Genomic DNA, 20,714 nt, shown 5'->3' with positions numbered 1-20,714 from the left:
ACTTGTGTAAGTTACATATTGGAGCAGGATTGGCTCCAAACTAGTTGTGATGTCACAAATCATGCTCGTAGGTACACACCTTAAACTCAGAGAAAATTTCCACTTTCAGCAGATGAATATGAAAACAGTCATATACATAATTCTGCACAGTGAAGCTCAAACATCCAAACAAAACACATTTTTGAGCAGAGAGAGTCTTTAAGTAACCTCAGTGAACTTCTAACTTCTAAGACCTGCATGTTCATGCTTCATTGTTTCTTGTTTTTCCGGAAGAGTCCACAGGGGTCGACCTAAAAATTGAGACACCTACTTTAAAATTCATACCAGCAAGTTTCTATATTTAGAATAATCTTAAAATGTCATTTCTATGTTTTATTATTCATTGCTGTTCTCTCAAACTCAAAATCTTGTATTTTATGCAATAATTGTTGCACTTTTTATAATTTCTACAGATGTAGTTAATGTGAATATTTGGAAGAATTTTATTGAGTATTTGATTGTATTCATACTGAATCCTCATTTAATGAACTAGATGACTACAGTTGTTTAATGCTTTGTGAGTTTTAGAATTTAGAATTTATATCTTCTTATCAACTTGTCATCATACATTTCCAAAATATCTCTTTCAGAAAGTGTGCAACTTCTTCCTTTGCACCATTACACAGAGCTGAGACCAGGTTCTAACATGGCACATAGTCTTAACCCTTTCATACTTTTCAGGTCAAATTTGACACATTTTTACATTTGAGAGCAGTAAAAACACCCTAAACACCTTTTTTTAGCCTGAAAATTTGACCCAGAATATACAATGACTTTTTAAGTTTTTATGCAGCGTATACACATTTTTGTAAGTAGAGGTGTTCTGGATTAAATTTGTCCCATATTTATTTAAAAATTCTAAACTTTTTAGGTAATGTAGCACCATAGTATAGTGTCATTGTGAATGTTTTTTCTCCACAAACAAAGTGTGTAAAACCTAAAGAATGCACTCTCTCTGCTCTCTGAAAGCTTCATAAGGATTAACCACCCATTTATTAATGACCGAAGGTGAGGTATTTATGAATGAAAAATAGATGTGTGGTTCAGAAGTTTGGTATAGAGACTAATTATGAGTCAGAAGGTGAACAGTTTGTGAGGGTTAAATGTAAAAATAGGTGCAGAAATCAATAACTCTGAGAATTTTGACACTTTTAAGGCCTAAATTTGACTCTAGACAGCTTTATATACACTAATCTAGTAATTAGCGGTCAGTCAGGAGCACGTCTTCATAAACTCTTTGTTATGTAACGCTGAGGCTGCTGGGAGGTGACAGGAAAGGTCTGAGGTCAGCCTGAGGTCATGCACTGAGAAGGTCGGAAGGCCCCTGCAGTGTTTACAAACTCTTGTAGCTCCGGCAATAAAGCATCACTAATGAACTTTGCAGGAGGTTGTTACACTCGACCTTTAACCTCAACATTCCTAACAGCAGCAGAGAAGATCACGGAGGGAAAAGGATGGTTCCCTGCGTGTTCAGGTTATGTTTGTACCACTGTTGGCGTTCAATAACAGCATGAAATTTATAATGTGTATTCAAAAGGTACTATAATAGCGAAAGATGACATAATGATAGTCATTAGAAAGTTTCCTGAGCAGCATTTTAAGCAACATGTAGCTAAAATAATACAGTGAGTAAATAAATAAGATTCAGATTCAGCATTTTTAAAAGAATAGTTTTGGGAAATGTGTTTATTTGTTTTCCTTCCAAAAGAGTTAGCAGAGTCCAAATAAGGGGAAACAGTTAGTCTGGCTATGTTCAAAGGTAATAATTAATCTGTACAAAAGCAGAAATATCAAAACAACTATCTGTGGTTTAAAATTTTAAATAGTTATGTGCATGTAGAGGGTTTAGTATGCTTCAGGGTACTAGCTCGTACAGTGTCCTTTGAACACGTCTAAACCAAGCGGCAACTACCAGCGGCTTAAGGCTGAAGCTGATCCAGAAGTACAATAAAGTTCAATGCCATCGATATAGATGCTGGCTCCAACTGACTCCCATTCAAAAAGTGCCAACCTCTCTCTAGAAATACTAAGTCAATAATTTATTTCAATGAGTCATTATGATGGTCTCAATCAATTTGGGCCCTCTATAAGTGTGCTGGTGGTTATTTTGGGGATTATTTCTCTGTTAGTAAGATTTGAAGACTTAATGTAGCTCTGATGTCTGCCTTGTATGTGTTGATTGACAGCTGTGATTGACAATTGGCTCGTCTGCAGCTCTCACCTGCTGGAAGGTCCTGGCTCCAAACGGAAAAGATGGCGCTGACCATAAGCAGCAACTCTGGGCTTCAAATCAGCTCCAATGCAAATCAATCTACGTTCATCTTTATATACAAACTATGGTCTAAACACAAAAATGTTTATAGCTGTTCCAAATGGCTGCACAGAAAAGTCTTTGTCTACCATCATAGAGAGTTGTGACATTGATGAATTGTACAAAAAAAAAAAGCTTGAGAGAGAAGTTCAAGTCCTGCCTACTTTTGCCCTTAAACACACCAGTGCAAGAGCTGCATGAAGTGGGCGTGAACGTCAGACTGTCGGTTTCAATAAGTTACAAAAAAATGGTCAGACACATGCCACCCCAAAAAAGTCTGAAAGGATAAAAGCAAATAAGTGTTTTTCATAAGAAATGTAAAAATGTTCCTTTAATTAACACATTTACATGTTGATACAGCTGCGGAAGTGTGAATCATAAAGCTCAGAGAGTCGTTCTTACAGTGTCTTTACATCTTTACATCAGTGCAATACTTAGAAATATGTATGATGCAGCAACATGGTGACCACGTTCGTTTGATTGTTTTATACTGTTCCTCATTTAACTCATAGAAGACTTCTTCTACCCTTTAATAAAAGCCACTATTGAAACCAATTGAGAACAAATGAATTCACTAACTTCACAGCCTGATCCACTCATTTTCCTGCAGGAAACTAAACTAAATAAGAAACATCAGACATGTTGTGTAATTTCTCCCACGTCTGAGTAAAGTGTCCAGGTCTCCAGCATGACAACAGGGATGAGCTGCTGTGTTTGTTTTTCCTGCAGAGGCGCAGAGTAAAGCTTCCCTGCTCCTTTGGGCAAGGCAGCGAGGCGGGGGATAGAGAGAGAGAGAGAGATAGAGAGAGAGAGAAAGAGAGAGAGGAGGTGGTGAGAGGTTGACAAGGTGATCAACAGCAAAACCTCCACTGCAAGGAATGTTACCAACATCTGCTGATCCCATTACTGACACACACACACACACACACACACACACACACACACACACACACACACACACACACACACGCACACACACGCACACACAAATGCAACTGTAATACTGTAACAGGGGTTTGCTGTAAAGCCTGTTATCTGATTTTATGTACTATGTATGTATTTTATGACCTTTTCTGTTTCTGAAAGTGTTACTTTCATTTTTTCTCATTCAGATGTATTTTTATATCTTCAATCTTCTGTAAAGCCATATCATCATCATTAATATGACTATGTGAATAATGTTCATACAGCAGCATGTCAAATACAAAGTTTACAGTGTGTTATAAAACACACATGGATACATCATAAATTGATAAAAAATAAAATCGGTTTAATATTCATTTGAAAACTGAACAAATCTAGAAAAATTTACCTTTTCCTGTGAGGGACACGGTGTGTAAATCTCCCTCAGGTGAGGGATGATCATACAACTAAAGTGCAAAAAGTGAGTTTTCATTTCAAGTTAACAACAAAATGATGCTGAGCAGGTTCAGCATATTCATTAATTTTGGTAAGATGTTAAAATTAGAACAGATTATAGTTTCCAGTTAAAAGGTACCAACTAACCAACAAACCATAAACCTCTCAGTATCTCATAAACCATTTTGACATATGCACAGTTCTTGTTTAATGAGGCATCATGATTTTATTCAGTTGTTCCATTTTGGCATGATATATGCAGAAAACATAGATTGATGCATGTATTATATATACATACATACATACATACAGTGTTATGCAATCAAACCTGGACTTCCCAAAAACAGTGGTTTGCTGAGGGGAGCACTGTGGATGTGGATGTAAGCTGAGGAAGGGGCGGTTGGTGGTGTTGGGGGTATAAAAACCAAAGCAAGGGAGGAAAGACTCAAACTTTGCTGGAACCAGGTTCGCAGGAGGAGCACTGATACCGAGCTGCAGACCTGAACAGCAACACAGATTAAACCATGCTGCGGTTTCTGGTGCTGACCTGTGTGCTCTGCTTTGGAGGTCACACTGCTGCAGGACAGAGAGGTGAGACAAATGTTTCTGTTTTTATATTTTATTGTGATATTTTTGCTGTGCAGCTGGGAAACAATATGATGAAAATTGACTGACTGGAAATTTCCTATTTATTTAAAGTTAGCACTAACATACTCTACAGTTTGCATGAATTCATATTAATTATGATAAATATTTAGTGTATTATGTGTGTAAATGTACTACAATGATTCAATCCATATAGTATAAAATTTGTGAAAATGGAGAAACTGCAGGTGTAAAATGTCATATGGATGAGAAAATGAATATGCTGACGTATGGAATATCATTGAATTTAGCTTTATTTTTGTAGAAACATATTTTATTAGAAACTGTAAATTGTTATTTCTTGTATTTTACAACCTAAATGAGTATTTGACTTGTTGAGGGATAATAAAAGTTAAAGAGGACAGAGTTGGACTTCAGAGAGCAAAAACTTAACTTGCTCACAACAAGGAAAAACCATCATTGTGAGTGTTTTGCAGTAGAAAAAAAACGGCAGGTCTCATTTACCTTTCTATTAGCAGCGACAGTGATTTATTTCCAGTATCTTTCCTCTGCTGTGGAATTCATTCAGTAAATAGAGTTGCTACTAATGAGAAGAACACATTTCCTGCGCTTCACGCTCAGGAGACTCCTGCCCTTTTACGGCTCCTCTGGGGGAAGGGGAAGTGGTCAAAGTGGCTTTAGGGGGGATGTTGGAGGGTCTTTGGGTCAAGTGGTACAAGCAGCGATGACCACACCTGATCTGTGTTCTGCTCAGAGATAAGCCTCATCTGGAGGATCTGTAAACTGACACTGTATCTGCAGTTTCTTTTTGACTAAACTGAAGAAAAAAATTTAAGTAAAATTTGAGTTAAAGTTGTTGCGTTGTGGGGGTAAATCCATTTAAATCCACAATGTCCAATTAAGAGTCAAACCAGGACCAAACCAGGTTCAAAAATAAATTTGTTGCGTTTTCACTGAGACTTTTGCTCACCTGCTATCTACCTTCTATCTATCTGCCTCTCTCTTGAATTAGTTGGAGTTTCTTCATTTTAATGTGTCAAAGTGAGTCACACTGGAGTCTGATAATTAGAGGACAAAGACATTTTTCAGTTTGTTACAATTTGGTGCCACCAGAGTTCAAATGGCATCTTTCTCCATACCAAGCCAAAACTACAACAACCAAACTGAAGTAAGCCACTCAAGAGTCAGTTGCTCGTTTTACCGCCGTAATAAAATCATTGAAATGTGTCTGTAATATGTTAAAACGTCAGATGGTCCTCCCAAGAAAAATGGCCCAACAGGTGTCATAATGTCAATCAGCCAAAAACAATTTACAGTTACACTTGAGTGACAGATGCCATCTAGTGGTCATAGTAATTATTAACTGGAGCAGCGACGCAGTTCATATGTAGACAAACTTCCTTAACAGTGGACTTTGCAACAAGAGACCGCTGTTCGTTTTCCATTTCCAATCATGAATCTTGCCATTTAAAAAAAAATTGTAACTACGATCGTTCCCTAACCTTAACACTGTGGTTGTTATTGTAGCCATGACGACAAAGGTCACCTTTAACCCACAGCATGTTTCTCTAACCCTAAAAAACTGATCATTTTAACCCAAACCATCTTTCCCTAATCCTAACTGAGCGGTTTTTGAGCCTAAACCTAACCCGACCTGACCATTGTCACATCATAAAACGTCATATTCTTTAACAGTGATTTGTAACGGTCATCCCGCCGACTGGAGTGCCAGATTAGAAAATGTGCCCATGTGTCGTTCTGGAGCCACACAGTCAAACAAGCTATTTGGTCGTTTAATTTGAAGGACTTGTAGTGTAACATTAGCACAAGAGAAGAGTTACACAATAATTAAAGTTAGCTAACATTGGCTGCCATAAGCTAACGGTCATACAAGACCAAGTAAGGCTGTAGCAGCAAAACCCCTTCTTCCTTGTTGGATAGTTGACAGATGGTTGAAACAGGATAATCTGTATCGAAAATCCAGATCATTTTTCAAAGCTGGGATACTATTACACAGTAGCATCACCAGGACGCCCATGGAGTTGAGTTCCTGCAAGCTTGATAAATGTTTCTTCCAGTAAATCTTGTATCATTCCATATCTGGAAAATGTATCTCACATCTCTGACTCAAATGTCTGTCTCTGCTCAAGACCAGTGAATGCGTGGGTAGAGGATACAAATGTGGCCTGCGGTGCATGAGAAATGTTAGGTATTAGACTTTGGTATTATACAGGCAGTGGATCATGTTGTATGGGAGGACATGTGTGCTTTAATCCCCCGCCCCCGCCCCCCCCCCCACACACACAGCAGATTGTTTTAGGCATTGGATCAAACCTTACAGATGTATTTGCTGACAGTTGTACCCTCTGCATATTGTACACACACACATTCAACACACCTCCCCCTCTGTCATCTGTATTTGTGTTGTTTTTGTTCTGTTTGTAACGATTGTTGGACCTTTTAAATTGTGTTCAGATCGAGTCAATTTCTTTCCCTGTTATCACTGTTTTTGTCATTTGAGTAAAACACCTACAAGTACATCAATAATAGTGTTCAGATTTTTTCACCTGGGACAAAAAATGGAATATTTTTCTTGAACTATTCTAAAATGTGTTTAACTGGTTTGTTGGTTTTCCACATTGAAACTACTACGTGATATCCAGCAGTTAACAATTAAATCTTTAGACCAAATACAGCAAAACTAAAATATCAGCTTTAGTTTGCGAAGTGTGAATATAAAAACTTTTTCTCAAAGTCTTGCAAAGAGCAATAAAAGTATGACCTTCAGTATTTTATTGATTTGAACAATTCAAACTGCATTAGAGTCATCGGCTACAATTTTTAATTGTGTGCATCAGCTGATTACAGTACATATGGTTTTATAATGTATCTCCGTCCTGTTCTAGTGGTAATGATTGTTTTTCTTTTTAAATCCAGATGGCGAAATTATCAGTCAGATTAAAATGACGAACCTCGCCCTGGCTGAGATTAAAGAGCTCCTGAAACAGCAGGTAAACCTCCTTCATTTAGACAATGAAGTCAATATGTGTCTCTTCACAACTGTGTGTGCAGGTGTATTTGTTTGCACATGAAGATGAGACTAAGCTGGAAGTAAAACAAGCAACTGATCTTTATACAGTTTATTATTTTTAAGACATTTGCTGATAAAACTGTAACAACTTTATATTAAAATCAGATGCATTTTAAGTATGATGAGATAAAACTCTTCAAACATATTTTCAATATGGATAGAAAGCATTTTAAATTAAATCCTATGTTATTTTGTTTATATTATTATTATTATTATTATTATTACATTCTGTATTATTTAATATATATATTTATATTAATCGATTACTTGCTTTTCTAGATAAAAGAGATAGTATTCCTGAAGAATACAGTGATGGAGTGTGAAGCCTGTGGTGAGTTCACAGTACTTACAATACATCTCTTTTACCTGAAAATACACAATTTTGAAATTTCAATCTTTCCCAACACTTAAATCTTGAAAATTAATATATGTTGATGATGAAAATACTGTTTTGAACAGCCTCTAAATTCTGATGCTACTCTTTTCCTCTAGTTTTTTAGACCTTTACAACCTCCACAGGGACTCTGATACAAAAAACTAATGAGAAACAATGGGATCATATTTATAGCTGTTAAAGCAAGTTTCATAACATCATGAAAATCTACCATGATACAAAACCCATCAGAACAAACGGAATAACAAGATATGATATGATGACATAAATCATCAAAACAAACAGACATTTCACTGCATTGAAACAGAAGATGACTGATCTTCTCTCTCTTCAGGGATGGGAGGAGCACAGCCTCGTCCCTCCTGTGTGCCCAACCCCTGCCACCCAGGGGTGAAGTGTATGGTGACACCCCAGGGTATAAAGTGCGGCCCCTGTCCTGACGGCATGGTGGGCAACGGTACCCACTGCACTGACGTGGACGAGGTACGCAGAGATGTGATACATTACAAGAACTTAAATTAAAACTCTTCCCATAGAGGCTTTAAGATGAATCATATGCTATAATACATTAATATATACAGTAATATAACACACTGATGCTGTGTGAAGTCAAATCAAGTTAATTTATTTATAGAGCACATTTTAAAACAATAACACAGACATCATGATGAGGATCAATAAGTAAATTAATGAAAGTTTAGAATTTAAAAATTGGATGAAATCATAAAAACACAACAGCGAAGAAATAAATAATAAAAACAAGGTCAACTTTTATTTTTAAACAATTGTTACACTTATACAATATGTTGTGATACATCATTGTAGGATACTTTTTTCCCTGTTAAAGGTTTTTTGAGGCCATTTGTCCGTATCTGGTATAAGAATAGAGGATGTTGTATGCTGTACACTTTGTAAAGTTCTTTATGATTTGTGATATTTGACTATACGTATATATTTAAAATTGACTAGGATACATTCCGTTACATTAAGATATAGTACAATGTGACACAACATGATATGTCATATAATATACAAAACGTTTTATGATACAAAACAACACAATATTACACTAGCATATATAATTTGATGATATGAATATGATCAGGTGACACAACAATACAATACAATAAGGCATGATATGGTTCAGTATGGTATGATGCAATAATGCACACAGCATGATTTAATGATTTTTTGAATGCCAGTAAATTACACAGTGCAGCTGCAAACCAAAACAATGAGCTAAAAGCAGCTAAAAGTGCCAAAAGCTGCAGAGCGTGATGTTGCAATAGTACAAGTGACCCTTTTGTTTGACAGGAAGTCACTTGTTTTAAAGGTTTACACAACTACAGTAAGATCCACCTGCACAGGTGTTTTCACTTATTGCCTAATTAGACGTTTTCTGAGGTCTGTGTGGGAGAGTCCTCAGATTCATTAGATCAGAGTCAAATCTGACAAATGATCTTAGTTCATTATTTATACTGTAGGGACAGACAAGAGAGTCTTAGTTATGTTGCATACTTGCCTGAAAATGTTAGAAAGTGAGCATTTGGTTGGTTTTGGCAGAATTGCATATACATATACATTATATATGGAACCTAATGTCTTTATTTGATCATGTTAAGTTATTTTGTATATTTGTATTGTGATATTTAAGTCAGTAAAGTAACTCTCTCCGACCCTCTGATTAGTTTTGTTGCACCTGTTTAAGTGGGATAATTACACCTCTGTTTTTGTTTGTGGTTCATGTTTAATCAGCCAAAGTGTGTGTGCAGGGCCTTTATTATCAATACTTCTACGTTTGTTGACCCAAAGGTCAAATCTCAAAGACTCATGAAGTAAACTGGTGTAAAAAAGCCTTAAAAACGTCCTGATGTGTGTTTGTGTTTTCGTTGTCGGCAGTGTACTGTGATGCCGTGTCACATGGGTGTGCGCTGCATCAACACCTCCCCAGGTTTCCGCTGTGGTTCTTGTCCTGCTGGATACACCGGCCCCCAGGTCCAGGGCGTTGGTCTCGCCTACGCCACCGCCAACAAACAGGTCAGCACCACTAAATACTAACACTTAAGACTATTGCTACTACTTCTACTACTACAAAAGAAGAAAAGGTGGTCTTCCCAAGTTCAGTATTTTCCAGATGGGTAACTATAGTTTAACAGTCCTTAGATCTGGTCTGGTGAGCAGTGGTTTTGAATTTAGCATGGGAAGTGATAAATTATGTAAGAAAATTAATTTTGGTAAATTAATCAGGCTCCAGGAACATTAAGACTTAAAAAAACAAGTCTTAAGTTTTGTTTAGCTACTACTGATATGATCATTTGTTCATCATCATCATTTTTTTCTACTTTGAACCTCATAAATGTCATGAATTACAGGGAATTTTAAAGCTTGAAGGTCTCATCTCACTGGCTGATTTCAAACTTTAAATTATTACTATTTAGTGATGTCTATAATTGTTTCTGATGCTGTTTGTGCTTTTGTTTGTCTGGTTATGGTTGTTTTCGTTCTCTCTGATGTACTTAAGTCTCTCTTGCAAAAGAGATCTTGGAAATAAAGTTAAAGATATTAACTTATGGAATTAAAAATTGTGCGAAAAATATCAGCATGCTGAATTTATAAAAAGAATTCAACCCTTAAATGATCTTCCCACCTTTTTTATGATTGTGTGTTTTTTTTAAATAAAATTCTCCCTCCTTGCTCCTCCTTTTGCTTCTCACCTGTTTTACTCCGCATCCATCAGCAACACCTCCTCCCTCTGTCCTTTACATACAATACGTTGAACAATGTGCACTGGACTGTTTCAGCACCACCTTAATCATCCATCCAGGACTGACTTCACTCCACTGCACGTCTTTTTCACCTGTCGTCCTATCACAATCTTGATGTGAAAATCTTGTAAACCCACTGAAGTGTTCGGTTGTTCTTTCTGATTGTTTGTCCCATCAAGGTGTGCAAGGATATCAACGAGTGTGAACGCCCCAACAACGGAGGCTGCGTGGAGAACTCACTCTGTATGAACACCCCTGTGAGTAAAAATGCTGTGAATTTACAACAATCAAATGAAAAACCTGCTGCTCATACAATAACTATACTACTGTGTAACCTATAAAAAATGATTTCATACAAGGTTTTATTTTAGAGTTTTGCAAGATCAAACCACAGAAAAAGATTCAGATAACACTAAAGTGTTATTGAGGGACCCCAACATGTCAGGCATTCAGTGGTATTTGAGGTCCTTAACATAACAAAGAAGGGAAGGTTTTATATTATTTATGATTATTTAACTCTTGTGGTACTTGTTTTTTCTCTTACTTTGTATATTTTAATTGTTTTCACCACAACAGCGAAGCAAATTCCTTGTATGTGTAAACTATTTGGCAATAAACCTGTTTCTGACTCTGATTTTCAGTCATGTTAGCTTCTGCAACAAATGTCTGGAAAATCACAGCGCTAAAAGGATATGCAAGCAGAGAAAAGTCATCAACTCTCATTCATTCATCTGTGCTGTGCTCATGTTTTGAAAATGCAGAAAGACAAAACACAAGCATAGAAGTATTTTGATTAGTTGGTTTGTAGACATGATTCATTACAGCAGGAACACTGTGATTTTGGTCTCATTGTGATTTTGGTCACATTGTGATCTAGAACCATTGTTTTGGATTGACGACCAAAGATTTCATTGTGTTTCTCTTACAATTGTCAACTTTCCTTTGGAACAACCCAATTTGCTCCGTGTACAGGGGCCTTTTTACAATGACATCCTTGTGATGTCATCCAGTGCTGCCTTATGAAGCTCTTTTACAGTAATATTAATGTAGGAACATAGATTGATGCTCACCCTTAACACTAATGATGGATTTGATGCCTTGTCAGGGCTCTTTCAGGTGTGGTCCCTGTAAGACGGGCTATATTGGTGATCAGAGACGTGGCTGTAAGCCTGAGAGAGCATGTGGGAACGGCCAACCCAACCCCTGCCACGCCAGTGCAGAGTGCATTGTCCATCGAGAAGGGACGATCGAATGTCAAGTGAGCAAATTCTACTTCCTGTCTTTAATCAGATTTCTTCAAATTTTCACTTTATAGTAAATTTTTCTATGTTTGAGAATCAGGTAGAGCTTTATGGGTGAGGCTGTACAAACCTTTTAGACATATCATGAAGCTGTTTAAACATTTTTAACCCAACGCTTTGAAATATTAAAGTCTGCATGCTCGTGCCAGATGTTGTGAAGTCAAAGGTCTGTTTGAGCACTTAAGCTCATCTTATACTGTATGCAGAACATGACAGGGCCAACAAAAACAGTCCTTATGTACAGTACATAAAACATTTCCATCCCCCCAGTGCGGAGTTGGCTGGGCTGGAAACGGCTACCTCTGCGGCCCTGACATTGACATCGATGGTTTCCCCGATGACAAACTGAACTGTCCTGAGAGGAACTGTGCCAAGGTGAGTCTCCTTTCTATCCATGGGAAGCCTTTGAAAATTAATGACACAGAAAAATAAAAAGAAGTAGTCATCTGCAAAGAATAACATAGATATTTTATAGACATGGTGATATACTGTACACTTACTTGGTGAGACTCAGTCAGGAATTGTACTTTAAGTCAAATTTTGTTGCGACTTTTTATGCTGTTTGTAAGAAACAGCAATTAGACTATCAAGGAACACTGAACTTCAAAACTGAATCCAAGATTGATGAAAGACTTTTAAGTTTCAGCCATTAATCTCTTTATATTAACTCTGGCTGTCCCTTCTTGTAGTCTACTTTAATAGCGAGTGCTTTTCTTTTCAGGATAATTGTCTCACTGTGCCCAACTCTGGTCAAGAAGATGCCGACAGTGATGGAATTGGAGACGCCTGTGATGAAGATGCAGATGGGGATGGGATACCCAACACACAGGTTCATGCGCAAAAGAATTTAACATGAAAATAATGGATAAAACTGAATGCATGTATGAATGAAAAGCCTACGAGCATGTATTTTTCACTTCAGTAGACCTGCAGACACTAAAACTAAAACTTCTCTACAGGATAACTGTGTGCTGGTGCCCAATGTGGACCAGAGGAACATCGATGAAGACGACTTTGGTGACGCCTGTGACAACTGCCGCGCCGTCAAAAACGACCAAAAGGACACAGATGTGGACCAATTTGGTGATGAGTGTGATGAAGATATTGATGGGGATGGTTAGTATTCTACAAAATTTAGTTAATAGAGTTATTCATGCATACTAAAAAACCAAATCAGTAATGGCAACACTGAGTTAAAAGCAGCATGTCACTTAAGTTATGATTGAAAAGTTTTTGATGCATTCATACAGATATAAATCTATGCCTGAATAAAATCAGAATTGGATTTTAAACATTGATGCCTGCTTTAATCTCAGGAATCCTCAATCACCTGGATAACTGCAAAAGGGTTCCCAATGCTGACCAGAAAGATCGCGATGGAGACCAAGTGGGAGATGCCTGCGACAGCTGTCCATATATTCCCAACCCCGACCAGGTCAGAAATCTTTTAATAAGAATAACAGGTATAAGTTGCCTCTAAGTATGTAAAGCTTGCTAGTAAGGTTGAGGTTAAACATGTTGAACTCTTTAGACATAATGCTGAAAACTACAGATGGTACAAATATGATATGGAGAGTAAAGTTGGATGGCAACGGATGGAGTTGCAACTTCTTTCTGTCAAAGATAAAGAAGAATTAGGAGCGAAACTTCAAGAATGTCCATGTGACATTTCCAAGGTATTTATCACTAAGAATGTTGACCAAAGACATCTGCACAAAAAGCCACAAGAGCAATTTAAAACCAGTTGTTTTTACTGACCTCCAGTGGTTTAATAGTAAAACTCCATTCATTTTTCCTATTATGTGACTCACAGTTGGAGCTCTTGTGCGGCTTGGATCAAGATGAAACTCTCCCGGTTAAATCATTAGTCCAAAAGATGAACTGTGTTGGAAAATATCTGGTTCTTTGATAAAAACAGTGACCCATGGGTGTATTTCAGCAGGAACTATCAAATCACTGACCTTAAACTTTTATGTGTGCAGCTAATGGCTAAAGATTACACTGTTGAGAAAACTGAAAAGACAACCTGCAGCTTAAAGCAGTTCTTTTAAATGTTGTGTCAATTGTTGGTAAATTCAGAAACTATGACACTGTGTGTTGTTCTGCAAAGTGCAGCAATGAAGTATTTTGAATTTTCTAGTGCTCTGACTCGTGCCTTACTGGCTTCTTCTCCAGCAGCTCCTCCCACTTTGTGACTCTATTTGTCAATTTCCTTCAGTGATGTAGAAGTGTACTTCAGGGTGTGTCAGTACACTGTGACATCACTGTTGAGTGTGGCTACAGGTGAAACTTTCATCCAGCGAGGGCGGTGAAACACACTGCTTTTCAGCCTGGTGTTAAGTTACTCTTTGGAAAAGTTTAAGTCCCCAAATACTACATTGCTCATGCTGCTAGTGGAAAATAATAATACATAAGAACATAGATAATAAGAAGAACATGGTGGTAGTCAATAAAACTAATGTATAATTCTTAAAGACTTTCAACTAGCTTAATCCACACTGTCTTGTCAACCAAATGTATCATATAATCATGGCTGGTTTACTGTTGGGTTTAACTATATGCTAACAATGACTGTCATGTCTCTCAGATGGATGCGGACAATGACTTGATAGGAGACCCTTGTGACACCAACAAGGACAGGTATTGTGAGACCTAATCACTCACATCACGTATCATTTGTATCTGTGTAATTAGTGTAGTGTAGTGATCAAAATCTCTCTTGCTCAGTGATGGCGATGGTCACCAAGACTCTCGAGACAACTGCCCAGCCGTGATCAACAGCTCCCAGCTGGACACCGACAAGGATGGCAAAGGAGACGAGTGTGATGATGACGATGATAATGATGGCATCCCAGACCTGCTGCCACCTGGACCTGATAACTGCCGTCTGATCCCCAACCCTCTGCAGGAGGACTCTGACAGTGAGTAATGCTCCAGGTCAGAAAGCCAAGAACAGCTAGGCTTGCAATTGCTTTTTTTTAATGCTGTTATCTTGAGATCACAAGTTAATTATTTCGTTATCTTGAGAAAATGAGCTTTGTTATCTCGAGATAAGATAATCAACCCGTTATCACGAGAAAACCAAAGGTCATTTCCTCTTCTTACTTATAATGTTTATCAGAGATCAGGAGTGCCATGCCAGCATGCATAGATGGCATCTTGACGACTGTAGCAACTAATTTAAGGTGAAAATGTCATAACAGCACCTTTATTAATGACACCTGGGTCACAGCCAAATGGCAGGTTAATTAACTCCTGATAGGATGTTTCATGTAGGAGAAGTACCAAACAATACCTTTCAAGCATTTTCATTTTATTAGACTTAATGAGAGAAGGGAAAGTAAGGTGGAGAGAGGGAATAAGAACCAACATATGACACATTTGAACCCTTCAGAGCCACCTGAAGGCTTCTTGCGCTTGATCTAAATAGTTGTGCCATCCACGTGAGGGAGATATGGAGAAAAGACAAGAATGAACAAATAAGAATGAGCCTCTTGTCTTGTTATTTCAAGAAATCTGCCTTTTGTTTTCTCAAGATAAATTAACTTGTCTCAAGATAACACCATTAATGAATAGCAGCAAATAATGAATAGTGAACACTTACATCTATCCATCTATCTGTCCTCCCAGGCGATGGTGTGGGTGATGTTTGTGAGAGGGATTTCGACAATGACACTATCATTGACACCATTGACGCTTGTCCCGAAAATGCTGAGGTCACCCTCACCGACTTCAGGGAGTATCAGACCGTTGTTTTAGATCCGGAGGGAGACGCACAGATCGACCCCAACTGGGTGGTGCTGAACCAGGTCGAGTGACTTATTTTTTCCTTCTTTTTTTCCTGCTATTTTGTTGTTTCATAAGTATTTCATAAATGTAAAGGAATACATCTTTATTTAAACTTTTTCTAAATTTTGGGAAATACACTGATTTGCTTTCTTGCTGATTTGCTTCCTGTTGAAGTCACGGCCAAAAAATGGTTTGGCATAAACCCCTTCCGTAACACCACAACATGTACTCAACAAATGAGAAATAACGTCAATTTATGGAAGGTAATTTGAGGCCATTTGAGCAAATAACGTCTTAGAAACATTATTTGCTCAAATGGCCTTCCATACTTCCATACAGGAGCTTTAATGGTTCTAGTAGACAACTTTTCTTTTTAAAAAAAGCATACTTCCCAAACATACAACTGTATAATGAATTAATGAAAGAGTCCCAAAATGCACAACTACTTCTCAGTCTGATAAAATGTCCTATAAATCAACAATTTAAAAAAAAAAACATTTTTCTGCAGGGAAGAGAGATTGTCCAGACGATGAATAGTGATCCTGGGTTGGCTGTTGGTAAGAACATCTGCTATTCAAACCTTAAAGAACATCTCTTAAAAATGGATGACATTTATATAACACAGTTACATCATTTGTAACTGATATGTAGAAAATAATGCTGGATAAATGCTAACATAGCATCTAATGTTGGCAACTTGTTGTTAGACCAATATGTCAGAGTTTTGAATGTTGATATTTACAGAAATGTATGTTTGAGATAAGTTATAAAACGGTCACTTGTAGGAAAAAAAAAGTTGTAAGATCATTATTGTTAAATCCTTTGTTGAGCTTTAGGGGAGTCCACTTTCCCCACTAAACAGTCCACACATTAAACTAAACACAAAATATCAGTGGGGCAAATTTTCATGTAGCTCAGTTTCCATAATTTCGACATTAAAACAGAGCTTCCAGTTTCTTTCTGCATCCGGTGACACCTGTGTGCTACATCTTCTCCATCAGGTTACACTGCTTTCAGCGGCGTGGATTTTGAAGGGACGTTTCATGTGAACACGGTAACAGACGACGACTACGCAGGATTCATCTTCGGGTACCAGGACAGCTCCAGTTTCTACGTGGTGATGTGGAAGCAGGTGGAACAGATCTACTGGCAGGCAAACCCATTCAGAGCCGTAGCAGAACCCGGCATCCAGCTGAAGGTAATCTACTGGTCCATTAGTATTTTAGATTATACAATATTCTGTTTTTCCTTAAGTGTTAAATTGTTTTTGATGATATGCACAAACATTCAGAAGTTGCCATGACTTATGTTAAGACTTCAAATGTTGTGCAGACTCAGATTTCTTGTCATTCGTGGTTGTGAAAAGGCTGTCAAGTCAAACACGGGTCCAGGTGAGAACCTGAGGAATGCCTTGTGGCACACCGGCGACACGAGTGACCAGGTGAAGCTGCTGTGGAAAGATGCTCGCAATGTTGGCTGGAAGGACAAGACGTCTTATCGCTGGTTCCTGCAGCACCGACCTGCTGATGGCTACATCAGGTACTGACTCAGTTAAAGGAATATTCTGCCACTTGCTTGCTGTCTTGTCGGGAGTAGAATTGAACTGTTGAGTAGAATGACGTAGAAGTAGCTGCTCCACATTTGTCTTGTTCACAAATTTTCCTATAAAATGTTGAATCCACTCTTTGCGGTGTGATGTCACTACTCTCTGTCGGTGTGCAGGGTTCGTTTCTACGAGGGTCCTCAGATGGTGGCGGACACAGGCGTCATCATAGACGCCACAATGAGAGGAGGCCGACTGGGAGTCTTCTGCTTCTCCCAGGAGAACATCATCTGGGCCAACCTGCGTTACCGCTGCAACGGTGAGTGTTGGGTCTGCTATCACTTCCTTCAAACACATTTTTTATTACCTTTTACATGTGAACAGACTTACTTTATTTAACTGTGACATTCTGCTTTACATCTACACGTCTTTGTTTTTTCCTATTTAATTGACCCTATTATTAATCTCTTCTAAGTTCTAAATAAAATAAGGAGATTTTAACTAAGCATTAGTGGATCTTTCAACATTTTACAACAGATTATTGACAGTTGAGGGAGATGAACTTCAAGTACTACTAAGGCACATAATTGTAAATTGCCCAATATGAGGCCAGAAATGTTTTTTTTTTTAACTGATTGACTGAGACACATCTTAACAACGTACTGAAAGAATACAATTAAAAGAGGATTTTTATCAATTTGGATGACATTTATTTTTGTACTCATTGGAAATAGAGCATAGATGTAAGATAAATGCTCTTCGTTAACTGCTCAAACTGTAAACTACACTGATCTGTCTCTCTCCAGACACTATTCCCGAGGACTTTGACACCTACAGAGCGCAGCAAGTCCAGCTGGTGGCCTGATGAGAATAAACGAGCCCAGGGAATTCTGGGAACACTTTCCAACGCACAACTTGGTGTCAGAAAGATCATCACTATGTAAACGTTCAATGAAAAGCCCAGCAGAGGTCTCTGAAACATCTCCTGTAAAATCCTGACAAAAGAGAAAACTCCACAGCTGTAAAACTTTTCAAAGGGAACCATTTCTAGAACATGAATAGTTTGAATTGTTTAGCTGTTCCCAAACAGAAAAATTAGTCTTAAATAATATTATAATGCTCCAAAATACTGTCCACTCTGTGTCAATTTATACTTTCTGAAAGAGGAATTATTGCAAAGATTCAACTTTTACTTATGAATAAATGTGGATTTTGGTAAATTATGTGTGGATGAATTTCGGCTCTGCTAAGTTTTATCGTGCATATTCACAAATGCTGAATATTACCTTATCAGCAATGATGAAATGTTTAAGAGGTAGCTTTAACTTGCAAACATGTCAGATGCATCAACTGCAGTGATATAATAATCTAAACTTATCAATGATTATTGATAATGCAAGGTATTTTGATAATATTATGATAATGGTTAAGCTCTATCATAAACTAACTACACTACAAAAAAGGTCAAACATTTGACGTTAAGTAACAGACATGTTTTTTTTTTTTTTTTTTTGAAACTCAACAGCTTTTAGTGGAAATCAACATTCTGAACATTTCACAAGCATGCACATATCCAAAATAATCTTTTAAATTTGCATTTGGAAATACAGATTACAAAATAGAAACAATAGCAAAGACAATATACAACAGGATTGAAACATCATGCATGTCCACAGCAACACGCTGCGATGTTGTAAAATGACACTGGACAGTTTTGAATCAGCATATTCTGCAAATCAAGACTATGTGCAGAGAAAAAATCTGTCTTCCACATTCAATTTAATTGACATTTTTCTTTCATCTTATAAACAAATGGTCACATAAGGAGAATCACATGGCAACAAATAAATAACTACAGATCTTTTACTACAACTTACAGGACAACAGTGATATAATGCTATTCTCACTATAAGCTTTAAGTGTAACTTAAACTGTGTTTTCCAGAGCCTTTTACATGTTTCAATGAGTTGTAGAGTCATTTAGAAAACCCCATGTTATTAAAGGGACATTTTATTCAGACCTAAAACACTCTGGGAACAAGCAGTAAAGACAGAGCAACAACTCTCTCCATTTATTCTGGGACTGAGGAATACACTTTTAAACACAGGACGCCTGTTTGAGATTCACTCGTCAGCTTTTTCAGTTTGAGACAGAATTTTGCTTTATTGCTTTTTAAAACACAAGATAAATGTTTGCTGTGCTAAAAAGTAATGCAAGAAAGTGGTGTCTCAAACTAAAAACATGCAGATGAGTCAGAATAAAGGTTTACAAGACGTAGTACGTTGAGCTGATCTGTCCATCTCATCTGTTTGGTAAACGGACTTCTAACTGTTCAATCGCCAGAAACGTTTCCTATAATCAGTGTTTAGCCTCAGCTCATCAAATTTAGTGAAATTAGCGTGATGCCCTACGTGTGAGAAGTAATAATTGTTTTCCGACCAATAAAGGAATCTGGTAAAGGCATTTACTTTCAACTCTGGCGAACAAAGTTTACTTTTTAAAAATATCCTATTAACTGCCTTTTTTAAAAAAATATTCGTAACTTTAATCGAAGTTGTATTAGCTGCCTAACTTTAACTCTAACCTCTACCAATGTTAGTTTCTGTGAGCAAACTTTATGTGACAAATGAAAATGGCATCTTCTACCCTTGTCATACATTAAAGGGAACCAATTATGCTCATTTCCAGCTCTATATTTTTATTCTTGGACTCCACTAGAGTAGCTTTGCATGATTCACAGTTCAAAAAACTCCTTATTTATCTTATACTGGCCCTTTATGTAGCCCCTCAGTTCAGCCTCTGTCTCTTAACGGGCAGTCTTAGCTCCTGTCTCTTTAAATCACCCGTCCCGATGAGCCCACTCTATTCTGATTGATCGGCTTTCCAGAAGCCAGCCGAGGGGCAGCTGAGTCAATTCTGTTAAGTTACCGCCGATGCAAACCCAACATTTCCTGCTTAACTGCTTCATATTAAAAGCATTTAAATGACTAAATAACTGGAGACTTCTATTATTGAAGAATTCACAGGAAATTAAACATGTACTTCACCGAATTAGTAGGGCTTCCGTAGTGGCGCTAGAAATTGGGTGACACAACAACATATGGAGATATTTGGAGCTCTTTGTTCAGCGGATCAGTTAGAAATAATGCAGGGGGGAATAGTACAAGCAGAAACAGCCACAGTGATGATGATGTTTGATGAAGAGCTGCAGATGACCAGCACACCTCCACCAGGTAAACTACTTAATTTACTTTGCCGTGCTGTGTAATGGAAAAACACTAAGCGTGCCAGCTCAGCTCAGCATGACTACCCCAAAACAATGGAAAAATGCCATAATGTTAGCAGAGCGGAACAGGGCTGAAAGTAGAAAAGAACGCTGGAAACCGAGCAGTCAAGAGCAGTCGATGCTTTTTGCTCACAGGGATTACTTCTACATACGTTTACCTCATTATTTGACACTTTGGCCATGTTTAATATGAATATCCAACATTGCAACATTATATATATGACTGAAAA

General features: G+C 37.6%; 1 protein-coding gene across 1 annotated transcript; it reads left to right on the top strand.

Moving 5' to 3' along the window:
• Positions 1–4,214: 4,214 nt before the first annotated feature.
• On the top strand, positions 4,215–19,943 carry LOC121899965 (cartilage oligomeric matrix protein). Its single transcript, XM_042415755.1, has 19 exons — positions 4,215–4,300; positions 7,253–7,326; positions 7,686–7,737; positions 8,135–8,283; positions 9,700–9,837; positions 10,745–10,822; positions 11,671–11,823; positions 12,137–12,241; positions 12,588–12,695; positions 12,826–12,982; positions 13,183–13,301; positions 14,454–14,506; positions 14,594–14,787; positions 15,497–15,675; positions 16,164–16,212; positions 16,657–16,853; positions 17,022–17,194; positions 17,378–17,517; positions 18,005–19,943. Exons 1-19 carry the CDS (start codon positions 4,234–4,236, stop codon positions 18,061–18,063), a joined length of 2,244 nt encoding a protein of 747 aa, XP_042271689.1. The 5' UTR covers positions 4,215–4,233; the 3' UTR covers positions 18,064–19,943.
• Positions 19,944–20,714: the final 771 nt, after the last annotated feature.

This window comes from Thunnus maccoyii, chromosome 7, assembly GCF_910596095.1.
Source record: "Thunnus maccoyii chromosome 7, fThuMac1.1, whole genome shotgun sequence".
NCBI classification, from domain to species: domain Eukaryota; kingdom Metazoa; phylum Chordata; class Actinopteri; order Scombriformes; family Scombridae; genus Thunnus; species Thunnus maccoyii.
Note: the sequence above shows the minus strand (reverse complement) of the source record. Positions and strands in the feature narration are given on the sequence as shown.

Coding starts and splice junctions, on each gene's coding strand:
- LOC121899965 (XM_042415755.1), top strand. CDS start 4,234: ATGCTGCGGTTTCTGGTGCTGACCTGTGTGCTCTGCTTTGGAGGTCAC. Junction 14,788..15,496: donor TCTGCAGGAGGACTCTGACA/GTGAGTAATGCT, acceptor CTGTCCTCCCAG/GCGATGGTGTGGGTGATGTT. Junction 15,676..16,163: donor ACTGGGTGGTGCTGAACCAG/GTCGAGTGACTT, acceptor ATTTTTCTGCAG/GGAAGAGAGATTGTCCAGAC.